We start from the raw sequence: 19,884 nt of genomic DNA, 5'->3' as shown, positions 1-19,884 counted from the left end.
CAAACAAACACACAAAGGTTATCCCATTCATCCCATACTGAAGAGCATAAACAAGAAGATGACCCAACATGATGATCAGTGTCTCACTGCAGAAGGCCCAGCTTGGGTTGGGTTGAGGTGCTGAAAGGCTGCATAGTGCAGATCAGCTCCTTCTTTCTCCTGTATAGAAGAGAGACTCATTTACATTAGTTTGGAGTAAAGATGAGAAAGTTCAGTGGGAAATAGTGAATAATAGTAAACCTCAGTTGTGTTCAGACTATTATTCTACAACCATGATTATTACTAAAAGTTATTTTTAGTTGTTAGTTGTTAATTATTGCTCTTGGCCTCATATGGATGTATATCATGAGAATATATACCATTATCTTACATTATCTGAGCAGACTGCATGACTATTGCACTGGTCCTGCTTTGAGTCTGAAAAACAATGTTTCAGATTATCTTCTATTTAAATTCATATAGAGTTGCGCAACAGTCAAACTAACATTACACTGTGAAAATAACACGCTGCAGTGTATGAAAAACTCACCTTCATGCTGGAGCCTAGCTTCAAGATGCTACCGAAGATGGATGTGACCCTGGCTTTGGGCTCATCCAGCCTCGTCAATCTTCCCTTTTTTTTTATTTTTTTTTTTACAATTGTCAAAAATTGTATACCACTGCACACTGGCGGGAAGCTGGTGTGTTGCAGCTACAAATGGTCAACAATGGTGCCCTCTGGCGGTTCGTCAGTGTACTAAAACCAGCGAAAAACGTGTTTTCAAAGGAAAATCTAATTAATTAAATCAGCTAAATAACGCAAAATTTGGAAACGCTTCACGAGTTTACGTGTCATCCACATTGTGGGACGCGCATGAGTTTGTAACCTGAAAAGGGCATTGCGCCTCTCTCACCTGCTGCAAGTTGCGTCCAGGCGCAGATCTTATAAACACTGTCGGTGTTGAGGAACCAGAACAGGCTGAGGGCCCCTACAATCAGCAGCATTGAAGACCCCACAAAGAACAGCCCCGTCCTAAAGGCAGGGGACGGGATGGAGGCGAAGTCCAAGACGCTCCCTTTGCAGATGAGCTCAGAGGTGAGTGCGTTGCCGATGCAGTAGTGGAAGAGGCCGAAGTACCCTGCCTGCGGGGTACTCACGCTGTCCCCGATCCAATAGGGCTGGATGAACACTGTGACAGTGATGATCGCGAAGCACATGGTGAACACTGCCCACAACACCCCTACGGCTCTTGCGTTTCTCACGTAGTTGGTGTGGTAGATTTTGGCAGCCTCTTGGGCAGGCAGCATCTTATCCATGGTTGAAATGTAGTCAGGTATTTAAAAGAAAAAGAGAGATGAAAAAATGGAATAGCCGAAGTTAATGCAAGAGATTGAATAAAAAAAGTATTTCGCAATGGTCGATTTCCAATTGGCAGGTGATTGCTGATCTTTCCTTTCTTTTTAGATTTTCCTCCCCAGGGCTGAACCTGGAAGAATTATTTCATTCGTATGAGCAGCTGCTTGTCCTCTAACACCCATACATCTAAATTCCTACAGGTAGAGTAGGGTGGATTAACGAGTGTCGGGTAAAATATTCAGCATCATAGACAGCTCCTGAATCAATTCCAGTGTTGGCTCGCATGTGTTCGTGACTGGACTGGACTTACAGAAGCGTGAGACTGTTGTGATGTTCTTACTGGCTAGAAGCCTACTGGCTATTGCCTTGGCTGCACTCACTGACATGCAAATTGTGTTGGTAAGAATTCATCCATTTCATCCTGAAATGAACTCGCTTCGTGTAGTGCACTTAGGTAGTTAGTCATTTTGTAACGTTTCATTTTTGAACATAACTTTTGACATTTGCTCACCTACGAATAAACAGTATACTGTATAAATATATAAATATATTAATGCTCATATATATTTCTGTACATTATAATGGTGTTTGTATTGTATTGAATTGAATTGAATTGAATTGAATTGAATTGAATTGAATTGAATTGAATTGAATTGAATTGAATTGAATTGAATTGAATTGAATTGAATGCAGTGTAAGAGCCTCTGCTGTCACTGTCCCGCTGGCACCAGCCTGGCCCGCTGTGCTCCCCGAGCTGCCAAAAAAGAGAAGTGCCCTGTCAAGGTGTGGACCAGCAAAGACTCAGTTCTGTTTGATGGATTTGAATTGAATGGAACAGAATATAATTCAGTTCAAAGTAGCTCCATTTGATCATGTACAATGTTGCCAGAGCATAGTTTAGTTACAGTACAACAGGGCTAATCATTTAAAGGGGGAAAGACATGAAAGAACATCAGTGCGTCGCCAAGGATTAGGATACATGGGATGAAGTAACAATGAAGTTTGAATGAAGCCAGATGTGGCCTAATAACTTTGTGATGAGAGTTCACAGTCAGGAGTCAGCTAGTTGAAATTGTGTCTTTTAAGTACGTGTGTGAAAAGGAAGGCACACTGGATACTTCTGCAGGCGTTTCCTCTAATACCCCCACCCCCCACCCGCTCTACTCTTCCTTTCCACTAGGGGGTGCTATACCACTACTGACACTAATATGGTGCCAAGCAGAGTCAAGACTTTTCTTTAGCTCTCATGACAACTGACAAGGAATGACACAGGCACAGTTTACAGGGTAAGGGTGGGCAGAGACGCTGACACAAGAGGAAACTACACGAGGCATCTCACTTAACACACAGGCTCCAAACCACAGAAAATACATGCTGACCTTAACGTAAGATGGGGACACAAATACACGCACAATTTAAACATCTCACAAAGAATTACACTTTACACCCTACAGCTACTACACGCTCAGAATTCTGGGTGCATTGACCATACTCACAAACACAGGAGTGTGCAGCCCTGCATGCTACAGTAGGGCTGCCCTGAGATGGTCTTTTGTGCTGAGGAAGGCACATCCTAACTGAGTGAAATGTCCCGGAAGGAAGTGGCAGCTATGATAAGGGCTGGTCATATTTATTAAATGGGTAGGAAAGGTACTTTGATGATTCCCTCCATTTTTTGAATGAATGACTATTTTTTTGTCTTTCTCCCTCTCTCTCTCTCTCTCTCTCTCTCTCTCTCTCTCTATATATATATATTTTCAACCACATGGGATTGGAAAGCAAAGGGGACAGGTGGTGGGGGTTGGGTGGGGTAGGGCTGGTGGTGTCTACAAATAAAAATCAAGGCCATGGAAAATTCTAGGAAGCCTCCATGTGCTAGATAAAGTTGGCCTCTGTGCAGGGGCCTGTATAGGGGCTGATGAAATGCTGTTTCCTGTTTTCGCTGAATGCAAATACAATGACAATAAAGGCTTTTCTATTCTATTCTATAGTGTGCACTGCACACAGTAGGCATGTGAGAAGACATATCTTTTCTAGAAGGAGAACACTGTTTCGGGGGAGAATGATTTCTCTGGCATATTAATCAGACAGACTCAGCCTTCGGGGCTCCCCACGTCTACTGCTCTGCAGACATTCTTCTGAAATGTTCTGGTTTTTGATCCTGGTGTACAGGATTGGAGTTAGTTCCCTATCTCCTTTTTTACACGCCCCTGTACACAGCAGTAACTCCTGGGAGTTTCATAAGCAGATGGAAAATATGGATATATTTATATGGCATTCTTACTGTCGTTTTATTCTCTTATTTTCTGAGCCTGATCCAATGTTTCTGGCTTCTCCAGAGCTGGTACGACTCCTACTGCCACTGCCCATGTGAGCACCGCCTCAAGTGTAACACTGACTGGACCATAGGGGGACGTTATCACCAACACCAACTTTGGAATCGGCAAAGACCCCAACAGCCCCTAACGCCCCAAACTCCATCCATGTTCTGAAGCAGCTTACTAATATATGCCAGGGGTATGAAAGCATGGGGAGTGTCTGAGTCAAATACTCAAATCAAACCAGCCAACCGCCAAATAAACACATGTGCTGTGAAATGCAGTCAGACTGATTCATATATTGTTAGTGTGAAGCTCTTTTGATTACTGTGGCACATTCATTTGGTTATTTCATAGCATGCGCACACACACGCCTTTGAGGGTGGTACGGCGCCTCATCTGTGTGTGTCTGATCAAAAAGGTAGGCGCTTGGAGAAGGCGTTCTGCCTCTGCTTTCTTTGAAGTGCAACCTGCATCCTGGTTTAAAAACATCTGGGAGGCGTGCCTAATCTAATCTAATCTCTACACAGTGACCGCATAACATCGACCATTAAGTTGCTACATTGATCATTTAACTCATTTAACTGAAATAATCATTCCTCGAACCACCAACCACTATCACACTGAACCACCAACCACTCCCGATATGTAGGTGAGCACCTTAGATAGTAGCCTCCGCCATCAGTGCATGTATGGGTAGATGTCTGAGGCATCAAAGTGTCAAGCGCTTTGAGTGCAATGATTACACTTTGGTGGCGCTGGGCTTTTATCAATACAACACGACATATTGAATCAATTCACATTGACAATTTAACAGTTTCAATATTTCTATAACATCCACTGGTGTCTGTTGAACCAGAGAAATGATAAGTGGCATGTCATCACAGAACATGCCAGTATTCCTCTTGATATGATTGGCTCATAAGACACAAATGCAGTAGCACACCCACCAATGAATGCCACCTGTCCCACAAGAGCTTCCAGCTACTCAAGTGGGCTATGAGTGCACTCATGCAAACAACAAAATCACAAACAACAATCTCCACTCCTCCCTTTGATTATGCGCCAATTGCAGACTATCATTTTGTCACATGCGTATCTCAAATCAGGGCCATATATATTTTCAGCAGGTATGGCCACAATGTTGTGACAACAAAAAGACTCTCTCTGGGAAACTTTATATATTTTTATTAACAAACTTGTCATGAATCCAAAAAGCCATACAAATATGTGTTAAACAGGATACTGTTATTTGCTGTGTACTAAAATAAAAGAGAATAGAATATACCCCTGGCCCTTGATATGGATATTAATCAAAGTCAAAGTCAAAGTCAAAGTGTGTTTATTATTGCATGTACCAAATTTCTTCAGCACAGCAAAATTCTTATGACTTGGCAAGCATCATCCATCTACGCAGTAGACGTCATACATATAACATATACCAAAAAAATAACATTAAACTCTATAAACACTATGACAATAAAACATATAAAATGTAACATTAAGATACAACAATTCAAAGAACAACATATATTATAACAATATAACATATAACATATAACATTAACATTCAACAGTTACAGTACAATAGAAGGGCTAGCAACAGTTTAAGTGTGAGCAGCAGTTTAAGTGTGAAATAAGTTAAAAAAAGAAATGTGAAGAATAAGTTAAAAGTTTTTAAGAATTGTGCAAATATATCTATGAAGTGAAATGTATGAGTGGGGGAGCAGGGAGTAGGTGGAGGTGGCAACTGTTCAGTGGTTCAGTGTTTCTGATTCAGAAGCCTTACAGCCAGGGGGAAAAAGCTATTTGTGAGTCTGGTAGTCCGTGTTCGGATGCTCCGGTAGCGTCTACCAGACGGCAGCAATGAGAACAGTCCATAGCCTGGGTGGCTGTTGTCCTTCAAAATCTTTTTTGCTTTCCTCAGGCATCTACTGTTGTAGATGCCTTGCACGGAGGGGAGATGGCTGCCGGTGATACGCTCCGCCGTCTTCACCACCCTCTGCAGGGCCTTGCGGTCGGCAGCGGAGCAGCTACCATACCAGGCAGTGATGCAGCCTGAGAGGATGCTCTCAATGGTGCATCTGTAAAAGTTTGTTAATGTTTTTGAAGACATGCCAAACTTCTTGAGTCTCCTCAAGAAGTATAGCCGCTTCTGTGCAGTTTTGACTGCTGAGCCTGCCTGCATGGACCAGGTTAGGTCATCCTTGATGTACACACCGAGGAATTTGAAGTTGGAGACTCTCTCCACTTCAGCTCCCTCGATGTGTATGGGGTCCTGACCCCCCCTCTGCAGCTTCCTGAAATCCACGATCATCTCCTTGGTTTTGCAGACGTTGAGAGACAGGTTGTTGTCTTGGCACCATTCTGCCAAGACCCTTACCTCATCTCTATAGGCGGTCTCATCGTTGTTAGAGATGAGACCCAGGATGGTAGTGTCGTCTGCAAACTTCAGGATGATGTTGGAACTGTGTGTTGCCACACAGTCATGCGTGTACAGGGAGTACAGGAGGGGACTGAGTACGCAGCCCTGGGGGGCCCCGGTACTCAGGGTCAGTGAGGAGGAGGTGTGGTTGCCCATTCTCACCACCTGGGGTCTGCTCGTCAGGAAGTCCAGGATCCAGTTGCACAGGGGTGTTTTAAGACCCAGGCCCCTGAGCTTCGGGACGAGCTTGGCAGGCACAATAGTGTTGAATGCTGAGCTGTAGTCCACAAACAGCATCCTCACATATGTGTTGCTCTTTTCCAGGTGGGAGAGGGTGGTGTGTGTAGCTAGGGCAATGGCATCGTCTGTTGATCGGTTTGGACGGTATGCAAACTGAAAGGGGTCCAGGGTGTTGGGAAGGGTAGAGCAGATGTGGGTTCTGACCAGCCGCTCGAAGCACTTCATGATGGTGGAGGTCAGTGCTACAGGGCGGTAGTCATTCAAGCAGGTTACTGATGTTTTCTATGGTATGGGGATGATGGTGGCCTGCTTGAAGCAGGTGGGGACCTCAGACAGATGCAGTGATAAGTTGAATATGGAGGTGAATACCTCCGCAAGCTGGTCAGCGCACCCCCTGAGGACGCGGCCTGGGACTCCATCGGGCCCCGATGACTTCCGGGGGTTCACCCTTTGGAGCTCTCGCCTCACGTCAGCCACGGTCAGGGACAGAGTGAAGTCGTCCTGGTCCTCGGCCAGTCTTGCTGAAGGAAGGGGGTTGGTTGCCTCAAACCTTCCGTAAAAGGTGTTGAGGTCGTCAGGGAGAGAGGCGGCAGGCTGATCATCACTGCTATTTCTCCCTTTATAGCCAGTGATGTGTCGCAGGCCACCCCACAGGCGTCGGGGGTCAGAGCTGAGGTAGGTGGACTCCAGCTTGTCCCTATATTCTCTCTTTGCATCTCTGATGGCCGTCCGCAGGTCACATCTGGACTTCCCCAAAGCCTCCTGGTCACCAGAGTTAAAGGCAGAGGACCGTGCTTTGAGCTTAGCACGGACATTACCATTTACCCAGGGCTTTTGGTTTGGGAAAGTCTTAACACTGACCCTAGGTACGACATCATCGATGCATTTGGAGATGAATGAGGAGACAGAGTCTGTGTATTCATAATGCCATACAAACATCCAGTATGTGTTACAGTAAGTTTGGGAAAACAAATTAGGTTAAATGCAGTAAATCAGTAATGGCTGATACCACTATTGTCCATTAATGATGATTCCCATACCAAACTGAATTTGAAGAAACGCTGAATATCTTGTCAAAACCTTGGTCCATGGCGGTCGGACCTCATTGTATAGCCAAACATGTAACAAGACAGGTAACAGCCTGAACCTTTGTGTTAAAAACTATAACTAGATTAAAACAATATACTATCCTATAAAATAATATATACTATATAGAACTATAACATAGAAATGTATTTCTAAATAACCCCCCAAAAAGGACACCTTCTAAGTGCATATTTGAGGAGGTAAGCTCCTATAATAAAAAAAACAATAATTAACCTCAGTGGTTTAATCAAGAAGTTGTTTGTTGTTATAAAATTCCCTAAACCATGCAGCCTATGTAACCATGTATAAATCGATGTATCTATGAGAGCAGCCGTGCCTCATAGCGGTGGGATGACTTCAGGCCTGGCTCTGGCTCTGGCCCTGCCTCTCCTCAGCACGGGCACGGGCAGCTTGATGGCCCGCGGCATCCTGGACAGCATGTGTGCCACGCTGCCCTTCACCAGCGGGTCTTCGTGGCGGGCGAGAGTGCTCAGCGTGGAGCGCAGCGGGGACTCGGGGAAGTAGATCAGCGCCAATAGGGACTCCTCGTTGTAGCATGGGCCCTCTTCGCCCCCTAGTGGCCGGTGTTGGCTCAGTTTAGACAGCAGTCCCAGACAGAGGAGCAGGGTGTCCTTGGGGTTGGAGGGCTGCAGCAGCGCCACCTTTGCCTGTCGTATTGAGTAAGGGGAAAGAACTGTCATGCATGGGAAAGAAATGTGTATGTCTTACCGTATCAATAAACTATACAGGGTCATATTTAGGGGAAATAACTGTAATGCATGGACAAAAAATGTGTATGTCTTACCATATTAATGAACTATACAGAGTCGTATTTACAATATCCATGCAGCTCTAGATAATACAGAATGAATGACTGGCACAAGATGGCTGCCTAAGCAATATCTCGTAACGTAATGACGTTAACATGGCAGACTGAGTCAGGGACCCTACATTACTGTCAGGCTTGCATGACATGCTCCGTGTCAGTCATACTTCTTTCATATACATTTTATTAACACTTTACTCTGACCTTGCATTGTAAGACTAATATAAACATGTTATAATCATGTCCTGGCAGATGTCATAAGTAGTTATAACCGTTAGTCTCCGGCACGGTCAGGGCACATATAGCATTCAGGGCACATATGACATTAGCTGGGATGACATCTAAAACTGAGAGATGACTTGTTAGCGATAATGGTAATATGACACTGTAAAATCACTGACGATGGCTTAGGCCACATGTGTCAAACTCAAGGCCCGGGGGCCTGATCAGGCCCGACAAGCCATTTTATCTGGCCCGCCAGCTCCTCAGAATGTTGCAAAAAAGTTCCATTGATTTGAATGAGCAACGGTGAAATTTCATTTGGTTTGCCTAACTTTCCCTCAGGATTAATAAAGTATCCATCTATTTATCTATCAGAGCTTGTCTGTCGCGGCCACTGGTATGTCAAATGCACCACAAATACTGCAAGACCCACAATGCACTGTCCCCGCGTTGCATACGTCAATTTAGGGAGCGCTTGCCCCACTGTCCGGCCCTCGACTTACACCCATATTTTGTATTTCGACCCTCTGTGTATTTGAGTTTGACACCCCTGGCTTAGGCCGAGACACGTCTGTGATTTAAATGGTCAAAATAAAGCTTGAGAGTGAGTTTTTTTCTACTTTAAGTTAACAGTCTTTTTTACTCGCACCCAAAATCGCTTTATTTTTGGACATCAACGTGATTACTAATGGCATGTATTATGTCAGTCTTATGAAGAAGGTTTCAATTAAAATGTTACCAAATGTTAGAGAGCTTAGAGAGAAGGGCTTCATACTCAAATTGAAGTTGAGCAGCTTTCCCACCAGTTCCTTGTTGTCAGACAGGTTGTAGAGGATTCGAACCACAAGGATCTGAAACAGAGATGAGAAGAGACACCCCTGAATTCAACAGATTAACCCTTAAACAGACGACTATGTGACCTACTGTATATGCTCACAGCTGATGTCATTGAAAGACTAGCTTAAATGGTAAAATAAACAACCCAGAATGGATAACATTTTAGGCATTGACTACAAAGGACTATCAAAGCATGTAGCCTTTTGTAGCCGTATGTAGTCTTATGTAGCCTTAAGTAGCCTTATGTAGCCTTTGCCTGAATGCTTGGTAAGTGTGGATGAGCTGCACACACCAGGATCTCGGGGTAGAGGATGCGTTTGGCCATGAGGCTGCTGAGGCTGGTGAGCCACTGGGCCAGCGGGGGGTGAGGCCCTGCAGGCGGAGAGCGTGACCAGCAGACGGAGCCCCGACTCCTGCTCCTCCACACTCTGGGCGCTGAACACCAGAGACAGCATCAGGGGCACGTACTGCTGGAGAGCCTGTAGCCCGCGCACACACACACACACACACGAACGGGCACACACACACACACAGGTACACACACACAGACATACACACACGCGCGCACACACACACACACACACACACACACACACACACACAGACTTACATGCATGCACGCACACACACACAGAGGGAAACACAAAGACATACACACACATGCATATGTACATGCATGCACACACACACACACATGCATAACTTAGCTGTTGTTCAGGTCAGTTCTGTGGAACAGCACAGGTAAACACAGTTGGTTTGGCCCATTCATCAACCAGCAGTCATCTGGGTCCTGATTTGCATTACACACCTTGTCCCTAGAAACCACTGTGGTGTGAAGAATCACTTTTACTTACTGCTCTGGGCCTGGGCCTGCTTTGTCTCCCCTGTCACGACACCCCCTGATAGGTGGGCTAGGGACCTCACACACGCATACGCATGATTTGAAGTACCTCGCTGTGAGAAGCCTGGGTAATGTAAATATCCCCTGGACGTTTTCTTGATTCAGAACTATATATTATTTGTTTAAGATAATGAGACATGTGGCACTCACCTAGACCGCTGCTGTGGTTTCTGCCGCGTACTGCAAAACGCACTGAAGAGCGTGGAAACATTTGATCCTGACTTCCTCCTCGCTCTCCATCAGGGACTCTGCTATAACCTGAACGTGCCCTGAGCTCAAGTTCACTCTGTGCTGTGCGACACAATTCAAACATGAGGTCTCTTTAAGATTACAAATGGAACGGCTTGGGATTGTTTTTTTTTTTGTTAAAGATTTATATATTAAAAAAAAAAAAAACTTTTACATCAACTGCAAGTGTCTCTAGTATACGCGCAGTCTCGCATAACTGATCACTGTTCTTGCGATTTGACCCTTGGAGGTTTTCAATGCGTTTTTTCAAGGCGTTCACCCGAGGATCTTCTTCTTGCACTTCAACTTATAAAATGAAAAATGACGAATGGGTAAGCCTAATGCCTCTAGGGGGGAACAGAGTAGAATTTGGCTGCAGTTGTAGTTGCTGCATATCCTAGTAGGCTTACCTGTGGGTTTACAGCGGGCCCTGCTGAGAGCTTTGTACATCAAGTAGGACGCCCCAAGACCAAATAAAAGCTGGACGGCACATTTTCCTGCAGGACTGTTAAATTGCTGTCCCATGATTTTTTTTAAATGTTTGGTTGTTGATCAAGCTCATATTTCAGTCCTCACTTACTAAGTAGCTTTGTTTCAAAGGTATACAGCAATTGGAACGCCGGGATGTCTGAAAACAGTTCTGGAACACAGCCTTTCAGAAACATTCTACAAAGCACTGACCAACAACAGATTGAAAACCATCGGGAGAATAAGAAGAAGTATATGTCTGTGGCTGATAGTCTTCATTTAAGATGAGGTCATTATCTCTAATTAAGATTAGGTAATTATCTTTAATTACCCATTATCCGGAAAAAACCTTATGATCGTGTACATGGTGATCTTCGAATAGAATAAACTAATAGTTTAAACGAGAGATGATTTTGTCAGACATTAGAGATTATAGCATTTCGGTGTGATTTGCATACTTAATTAAATTCTAGGGTATTTAGGGACATACATTTGCTTCGCACATCGCATGTGACTAAGCCTGACTGCATGTTGAAGTTACTATAGTCATAGCTAATGTACTAAGCTTTTGTCCAAAGCCTCTTTCATAACATTAGACAAAAAACAGTAAAAACAACAAGAAGCACAATGAAATTCAGTTCAGTATCATTAAGTTTATTAATATAATGATGCCAATAATAATAATAGTATTAATAATACCAAATACCAAATCTATCATTAAACTGGTAAAGTATGCCTCAAACAAATGAACTAATTGGACAAATGCTTATTAAAAAGGTGATTTTTAAAACGCTTTTTGAATATCCAAAGGTTGTTGTTCAAACAGACAGCCCTAGGTAGATCATTCCACCACTGAGGAATCCAGGAACTAAAGGAGTCTTGACTGTGATGTCTTGCTGCTGAGAGAAGGCGAGAGTGAGAGGTGAGAGTGAGAGTTTTACATTTAATTCTAGCAGTGAAGGGAGACTCGCAGAGGAGTTCCAAGTGCTGTGTGTGTGTGTGTGTGTGTGTGTGTGAGGTCCCTTGCACCTGACTCTGCAGTGAAGGGTGACTAGCAGAGGAGTTCCACGTGCTATGTGTGTGTGTGTGTGTGTGTGTGTGTGTGTGTGTGTGTGTGTGTGAGGTCCCTTGCACCTCACTCTGAAGTGAAGGGTGTCTAGCAGAGGAGTGTGTGTGTGTGTGTGTGTGTGTGTGTGTGTGTGTGTCTGTGTGTCTGGGTGTCTGTGTGTGTCTGTGTGTGTGTGTGTGTGTATGAGGTCCCTTGCACCTCACTCTGCAGTGAAGGGTGTCTAGCAGAGGAGTTCCACGTGCTGTGTGTGTGTGTGTGTGTGACTGTGTATGTGTGTGTGTCTGTGTGTGTGTGTGTGTGTGTGTCTGTGTGTGTGTGGTCAACCAACACTTGAGTTGAATTAACGGTAGATTCGAAATCGTACCAAGATGGCGGCATTGCGGGAGCCTGTTAGTGGGAAATATTTTATGTGAATTAAGCTATCTACACAACTTTTTTATACATTGACTTGGTTAGTTGTGTATGTGCAACACGAATGTTGCAGAGTATTGTAGGTCTTGACTGAAGCTCTCTAGACCACTATTGTTAGGTTATTGCTAACGCTTAGACCAAAAATCCATTGAAACACATAGTAGCTAGCTAGCCTCGCTGCTAATAAGTATAACGTGAGCATGCATATCTCACAGATATGGACAGCGCATTCATTTTGAAAGAGGAACAGAGAAACGCGATTAAGGCATTTGTCAAGCGAAAAGATGTTTTTGCCGTCCTTCCTATGGGATCCGGTAAAAGTTTAATGTATCAGATGGTCATACTACGTTGCTCTGATTGATTCTAGGTATCCAAATGAGCGAAGAGGCATTTTCTTTCCTGGTTCGTTGAAACACGCCCCATAATGACAGCTCAATGGAGCAGTATCAGACTCATATTTTGACTGGAATTATAAGTATGTCATCGTCAGGCTAAGTCCTAGTAGCACCGCCTGCAAACTTTTTGATGACCTGCGCAACAGAGAAACACATCACATGTCAAACTAGCTAGCCGGCTTTGGTCTCGTCCAGCCTAGACAAGGCTTCCCTTTTTTTTTACCATGGTCAAAAAAATGTATACCATTGTCCCCTGGCGGCAGACTGGTGTGTCGCAGCTACAAATGGTCAAAGGCGACCACTGGCGGCTTGTCAGTGTACTACAACCACGAAAAAGGTGTTTTCAAAGGAAATACATTTAATCAAAGCGAAAAAATTACGCAAAATTTGGGTACGCTTCACGAGTTTGCGTGTCATCCTTGCGACAGGGGCCATGCTAATCTTCTCTGTATCGTATCCAATTTTAGTACATGTACTGCCGGAGCGGGTACGAATTTTTAGTATGTTCGAGATGAATTTATACGCACTCTTACGTGGTAACATAGCCACTGATGGTGTCATTTTGACGCATTGTTCTCTGTCATAAATACACTCGAGTCAGCACATTTGTGAAACAAAAAAATCTATATACTAAAAAGCAAATACATTGAATACAACTTTTTAAATGATTGTGTACTTTAAATTGGCAAAAATACGCTCTGGAAGAGCGCTGCATTGCATTGTGGGTAATACACAAATAGGGCTTCCCTGTCATGTCATTGGTTCATAGCATAGGCCAGCTCCACCGTCCAGGCTGGTAGAATGCGAGCACACCAAACAATATATTTTCAAATAACTTATATTTCTTCAGTCATAACTCTTCCAGAATTTAGTAGATACAAACGCGTACTTCAGCTGTTGTATTACCTACGTATACAGAAGTAGCATTGTGAATGTAAACATACTCTTTAATGAAAAGCTGCGTTAAAAGTTGGAATTTAGTTTCTCCGGTTTCATCATCTACAACGTCAACATCTCATCGTCGATTAAACGGTGATTCACATAAATAGACCAGAGTCACCGATGTCGCCATATTCACAAAACCAACGTTTCTGCTAGCTATGCTGCTCTTCTACTCTCCCAAGTGCTTATGTGATATGAGGGAATGACATCACATCATCATGCTTCTCTGATTCGCCGAATAGGCCAATTGCGTTGAAATAAGAAACGATAGGAAACAATGTCATTGGTTAGGGCGCAACATTTTGCATCGTACCGTTGCACTAAACTTTATTCTATTGATAAAAGCATCAGATGTGATCAATAGGACATTGCATTAGAAACTTTGTCTGTGAGATTGAAGCTCATCTATCACAATGATGCACATTAAGTTTTGGACCATCAGGGAGACACAGAGACCTATATTTGGACACTTTAGACCTACTTTGGACCTTTTGATTACCTTACCGGTTTGAACCGCACCGAAATTGTAAAATGTGTACACATGTGTAACGGTCCTAATGCAGTCAGGGACGGAGACGGATTTGCAGCTTTCCAACTTTATTCTGATGATAAGCAAACAACGGATGACATACGAGTATCGCTGACAGGCATATCTCTTCTGTCTGGCTATATACAACAACACAATATCACACAAAAGCAAACCAGTGCACAAACAGTTAAATCAACAATGCACGCATAACACATGCATGTTGGCATTGGAGCAACATACCTGATGATAAACAAACAACGGATGACATACGAGTATCTGCACAAGTAAAACAAAATACAAAACACGTCAGGTTCGGAATGGCCATTCATGTTCTATTATTTTTATTATTTATATCCTATTATTAGTATAATATTCTATTACAGTTTTTTACAATTGCTAAAACACTAAAAGCCACTGGCTGAACAAAGTTCTAAGTTGCCTGAACTCATGAAGCTAATTGTGCAGTCTGTTGTCAATACCTTAAACTATTTCTCATGGTAAAACACAATTTTTCGGGTCTCACTTAGACTTTTCAGCACAACTCTAAACACATTCTCAGTCTTAAAACACATTCTGCACTCTAATTCACATGTCATCCATACTGGTAAACACAAGTGGCAACAATCAAATACAAATAGAGAACAAATGTCATTGATTGAACACAACCACTCAAAATTGATTTAACTTGTATCAAATGATGTGTCACAACCAATATGAGCCAGTTTAGGGAGCAAACAGGTTGTTGAAGGTGGGAAGGAGAAAGTCTGAGAATGAATAGAAGAAACAATGTGAGGGGAGGAGGACAAGTTACAGTTTTTTACAATTGCTAAAACACTAAAACCCACTGGCTGAACAAAGTTCTCAGTTGCCTGAACTCATGAAGCTAATTGTGCAGTCTGTTGTCAATACCTTAAACTATTTCTCATGGTAAAACACAATTTTTCGGGTCTCACTTAGACTTTTCAGCAAAACTCTAAACACATTCTCAGTCTTAAAACACATTCTGCACTCTAATTCACATGTCATCCATACTGGTAAACACAAGTGGCAACAATCAAATACAAATAGAGAACAAATGTCATTGATTGAACACAACCACTCAAAATTGATTTAACTTGTATCAAATGATGTGACACAACCAATATGAGCCAGTTTAGGGAGCAAACAGGTTGTTGAAGGTGGGAAGGAGAAAGTCTGAGAATGAATAGAAGAAACAATGTGAGGGGAGGAGGACAAGTAAACACCACGTTGACTCCTTTGATTTGTGTCCCTTTTACTGTGGTAGTGTATATTGTAGTAGGCCTACAGTGCATTGTAGGCTGTATAAGGACAATACGTAAACATGTTGTATGGCCCTGAACATTGTGCTTTCTATTTGGTACAGTAACAGTACTGATTGCTCAATAGATTTTGACTGGTTGCAGGTTCATATCAACAAAGAACAAGAGTGAGTTGTGAGTAGTGAGATGCAGGGTACAGTACTATAGGGGTACAAGAAGGAGAAAGAACCAACACAAATTAGAGCAAAGCAAAGAAGTAATTTCTGATACATTTGTATAGCTACTATGAGAGAACATGTTTTCATTCATCAAAAGTCAATGATAGATAAATATGAAATTTGTTTTGAGGTAAAAAAAAATGTACTTCTCCCTGAGAACTATATGTTTTGAACAGTGTGTTTTCAATTTTTTGGTGTATTGTTTACTGACTGATTGAAAGTGTATATCATTTTGAACACTTTGTTTATGATTTGACAGCAGTGTTTGATTTTGAGCACAGGTAAAACTGTTTTGAGGCGAAAGTTTCTTTTTGCAAGAGGATTCAGAGGTTTTGTAAATAGTGCTTGAAGATGAGGTTTTGTGTTTAGAGTTTAGAGAAAATGAGTGACTGTTTCAAGAATGTGTTTTAGCAATTGTAAAAAACTGTAATATTTAGCTAGCTAACGGAACGTGAGTAGTGGGAAGTTTCCAGTGAACTAGCTTGCTAATCTCCGTGTGTACAATGAACCTCGTGTTCGAGTAAAATAATACAATCAAACTTTCTGTCCATTAACAAACTTACTTTACAAACCAGCACATTACATACTTATTATAGAAAATACAAATTACATGTCGAAGTTGTCGAAGACATTTATTGCATCTAGCTATCTAAAAATGTACAAATTGTGATGGTCATTTTTCATTATGGACCTACCGCTGACAGGCATCTCTTCTGTCTGATTATGACAACGGCACATTAATATATCTTGCAGACCTGCAGTACGTCACATCCCCAAAGGTGGCTTCAAAACACTAACAGTATTACAGTTAAACACGCTTATTCATGGCGAAGCTCACACTCTATTTACATTTAATCTATTTACATGTATAACTCCGTTATGCACATTACGTCCTCAACACCACATTGAGAGTAGAGTACAATATCAGGTCAATGGCCACCATTAAAGACTGTTTCCAGTCTCTCACAGGATGAACGCCTTTCTTGTAGGCTACCCTGTGATTTAAAACTCTGTACTCGGACCAGGATAGCATTGGGAAAGCGTCCCGGATTATTATCTGTTCTTTCCACTGACGGATGAAAAATATGAGTCAAAATATGTTCCCTTGTTAAGGTGTGATAACCTGATGTGTTAACGAGATATCCTATGGGACTTTAAGACTAAAGGATAATTGCACCTCACTCTGCAGTGAGGGTGTCTAACAGAGGCGTTCCACGTGCTGTGTGTGTGTGTGTGTGTGTGTGTGTGTGTGGGGGGGGTCTGGCAGAGGGGTTCCACTGTCCACAGGCTGATCAAAGGCCAAACGCCACATTCCGAATCATCTGCTGTTATCTTACTGCACATGCAGGCAGGCCCATTAAAATCACATTGCAATACTATACTTGAGAAATCACCAGGACCTGCATAAGACATTGTGTAGCATATTGTGTGAGAAAGGTGCCGATCTGTGACAGTAATTTATGATGTACACACACACACACACACACACACACACACACACACACGCACACACACACACACACACACACACACACACACACACACACACACACACACACACGCACGCACACACACACACGCATGTGTGCGCACACACACAAAGCGAAAAACAAACACATTTACACGCATGCATATGTACACACACACACACACACACACACACACACACACACACACACACACACACACACACACACACACACACACACACACACACACACACACTCACGCACGCACACACACACACGCATGTGTGCGCACACACACAAAGCGAAAAACAAACACATTTACACGCATGCATATGTACACACACACACACACACACACACACACACACACACTCACGCACGCACGCACACACACACACGCATGTGTGCGCACACACACAAAGCGAAAAACAAACACATTTACACGCATGCATATGTACACACACACACACACACACGCACACACACACACACACACACACTCACACACACACACACACACACACACACACACACACACACACACACACTCACGCACGCACACACACACACGCATGTGTGCGCACACACACAAAGCGAAAAACAAACACATTTACACGCATGCATATGTACACACACACACACACACACACACACACACACACACTCACGCACGCACGCACGCACACACACGCATGTGTGCGCACACACACAAAGCGAAAAACAAACACATTTACAGGCATGCATATGTACACACACACACACACACACACACACACACACACACACACACACACACACACACACACACACTCATAATGTGTTCATTATGTCTCCCATATTGAGACCCTTGAATGTGTGTGCATTTTAGTGCATCTCAGACATCTATATGGCTAACAAGGCCTTCTACTCAACTGTACCTGCCTTGCCACAGCGGTAGGTAATCTAATACAGTCTATAAACCCCCGCTGGCAGTTTCATCACACCTGCCCGTTTATCAGGCCTATGTTTATGTGCAGCGATCGCCTACACGGCTTGCTTTATTTCCCTGCGTGCTAATGGTTTTATGATTGAAATCCGAGAGATGCATAGAATAGCTTTTGTTGAGGCCAGTTCTGCGCGACAGCACGGGTAAACACAATTGGTGGGGCACATTCATCAACCAGCACTGAGTCGTCTGGGTCCTGTTTTGCATAACACACCTTGTCTCTCTCTCTCTCTCTCTCTCTCTCTCTCTCTCTCTCTCTCTCTCTCTCTCTCTCTCTCTTGCTCTCTCTTGAAGCCAATGTGCTGTGAAGGATCACCTGTATTTACTGCCAGACATTCCTTTCACAACACATATCATCGTGGATTATTGTGTTCTGGGTCTGTTGGCTCTTGGAGAATTGCCAAATGAAGAAAGCAATCTGGCCTCTCCTCAGCAACCCCCCCCCCCCTCACCTCACACCCCGCCCGCACACACACATAGCACACACACCTGCACCATCCTTTCATTCTTTATTATTGAATGAAAAAAAACAAAAAAACGTAGTAACAATAGTGAGATTTGTCAGTAAATGACACTGGGCCAGCATATGGCCTCTCAGGGCACATCTGCATCTAATTGGCTAGCCACAGACACTGATTGGCTTCCTCTGCATCTAACTGATTGGCTTCCTCTGCATCTAATTGGCTAGCCACAGACACTGATTGGCTTCCTATTGCCTGCGCTGGTGGCCCAGACGAGGGATCCTGGTTCCGGTTCTGGCAGAGCCTAGTTTTAATGTGATATTAATGTTGGCTGTGTGTGTGTGTGTGTGTGTGTGTGTGTGTGTGTGTGTGTGTGTGTGTGTGTGTGTGTGTGTGTGTGTGTGTGTGTGTGTGTGTTGTTTGTGTTTCCCATAAAGCCATACTGAACCATCCTCTGAGGCAGAGGAGCTGATTTTTGGGGACAAAGCAATGTCTGACTCCTGCGCTGAATAATAAAAAAACAAATGAATATTATCATGTTTTGCTGTCCAAATGTATCAAACAAGCAAACAAACAAACAAACAAACAAACAGACAAACAAACAAACAAACAGACAAACAAACAAACAGACAAATAGACAAACCAGTAGTAGACACATCAAGTCAGCCTCTCATGCTTTCATCTTTTAATTGGATAATCTCCACAGCCCTCCTGATGGCTCTGTCAGACTTCTGGTGCTTCGAGTGGGAGAGACGGCCAGACGTCGAAGGTCTTTGGGCTGTGAAGAAGGCTCCCCCCGGATCAATGTTCCTTCGCCGTCCCCCCCCCCCACTACCTTCATCTGCTGTGACCCCGTCCTCATGGTAGCACTGCTGGCTTTGGTCTTTGCTTGGTTATTTCAGTGTTGCTGCTTCAAAGTCGCCGGTCAGTCTAGACAAGGACACTTTTCTTCACGGCCTCACAAACAACAACAAAAACAACACTGACGCCGGCTACAGAGAGGCGTTCCACTCGGCTCCCATCAGGAGTGACCTTGATTTTAAGTACGGAGAGCCTTTCATTTTTGGCTTCGAAGTTATTTGTCGATTAGAACTCTGGCCCAGTTTAGAGTATTATTTGGTAATTTATTTATTAAATACTTTTGTCTGCATATTGCAGATCTCCAATGACTTTAATGCCAGAAAGACAAATCACTTCTACACCGTCGGTGTAGTACAATGTGAAAACATACCACTAGG

General features: G+C 43.3%; 1 protein-coding gene across 1 annotated transcript; it reads right to left on the bottom strand.

Moving 5' to 3' along the window:
• Positions 1-831: 831 nt before the first annotated feature.
• Positions 832-1,296, bottom strand: LOC308380725 (LHFPL tetraspan subfamily member 5 protein-like; the record flags this gene model as incomplete). Its single annotated transcript, XM_080858129.1, has 1 exon — positions 832-1,296. The coding sequence occupies one exon, from the start codon at positions 1,294-1,296 to the stop codon at positions 832-834; it is 465 nt and encodes a 154-aa protein (XP_080714255.1).
• Between the last annotated feature and the right edge of the window lie 18,588 nt (positions 1,297-19,884).

Source organism: Sprattus sprattus, assembly GCF_963457725.1.
Source record: "Sprattus sprattus genome assembly, chromosome: 2".
NCBI lineage: Eukaryota > Metazoa > Chordata > Actinopteri > Clupeiformes > Clupeidae > Sprattus > Sprattus sprattus.
This window is presented reverse-complemented; position numbering and strand designations above follow the sequence as displayed.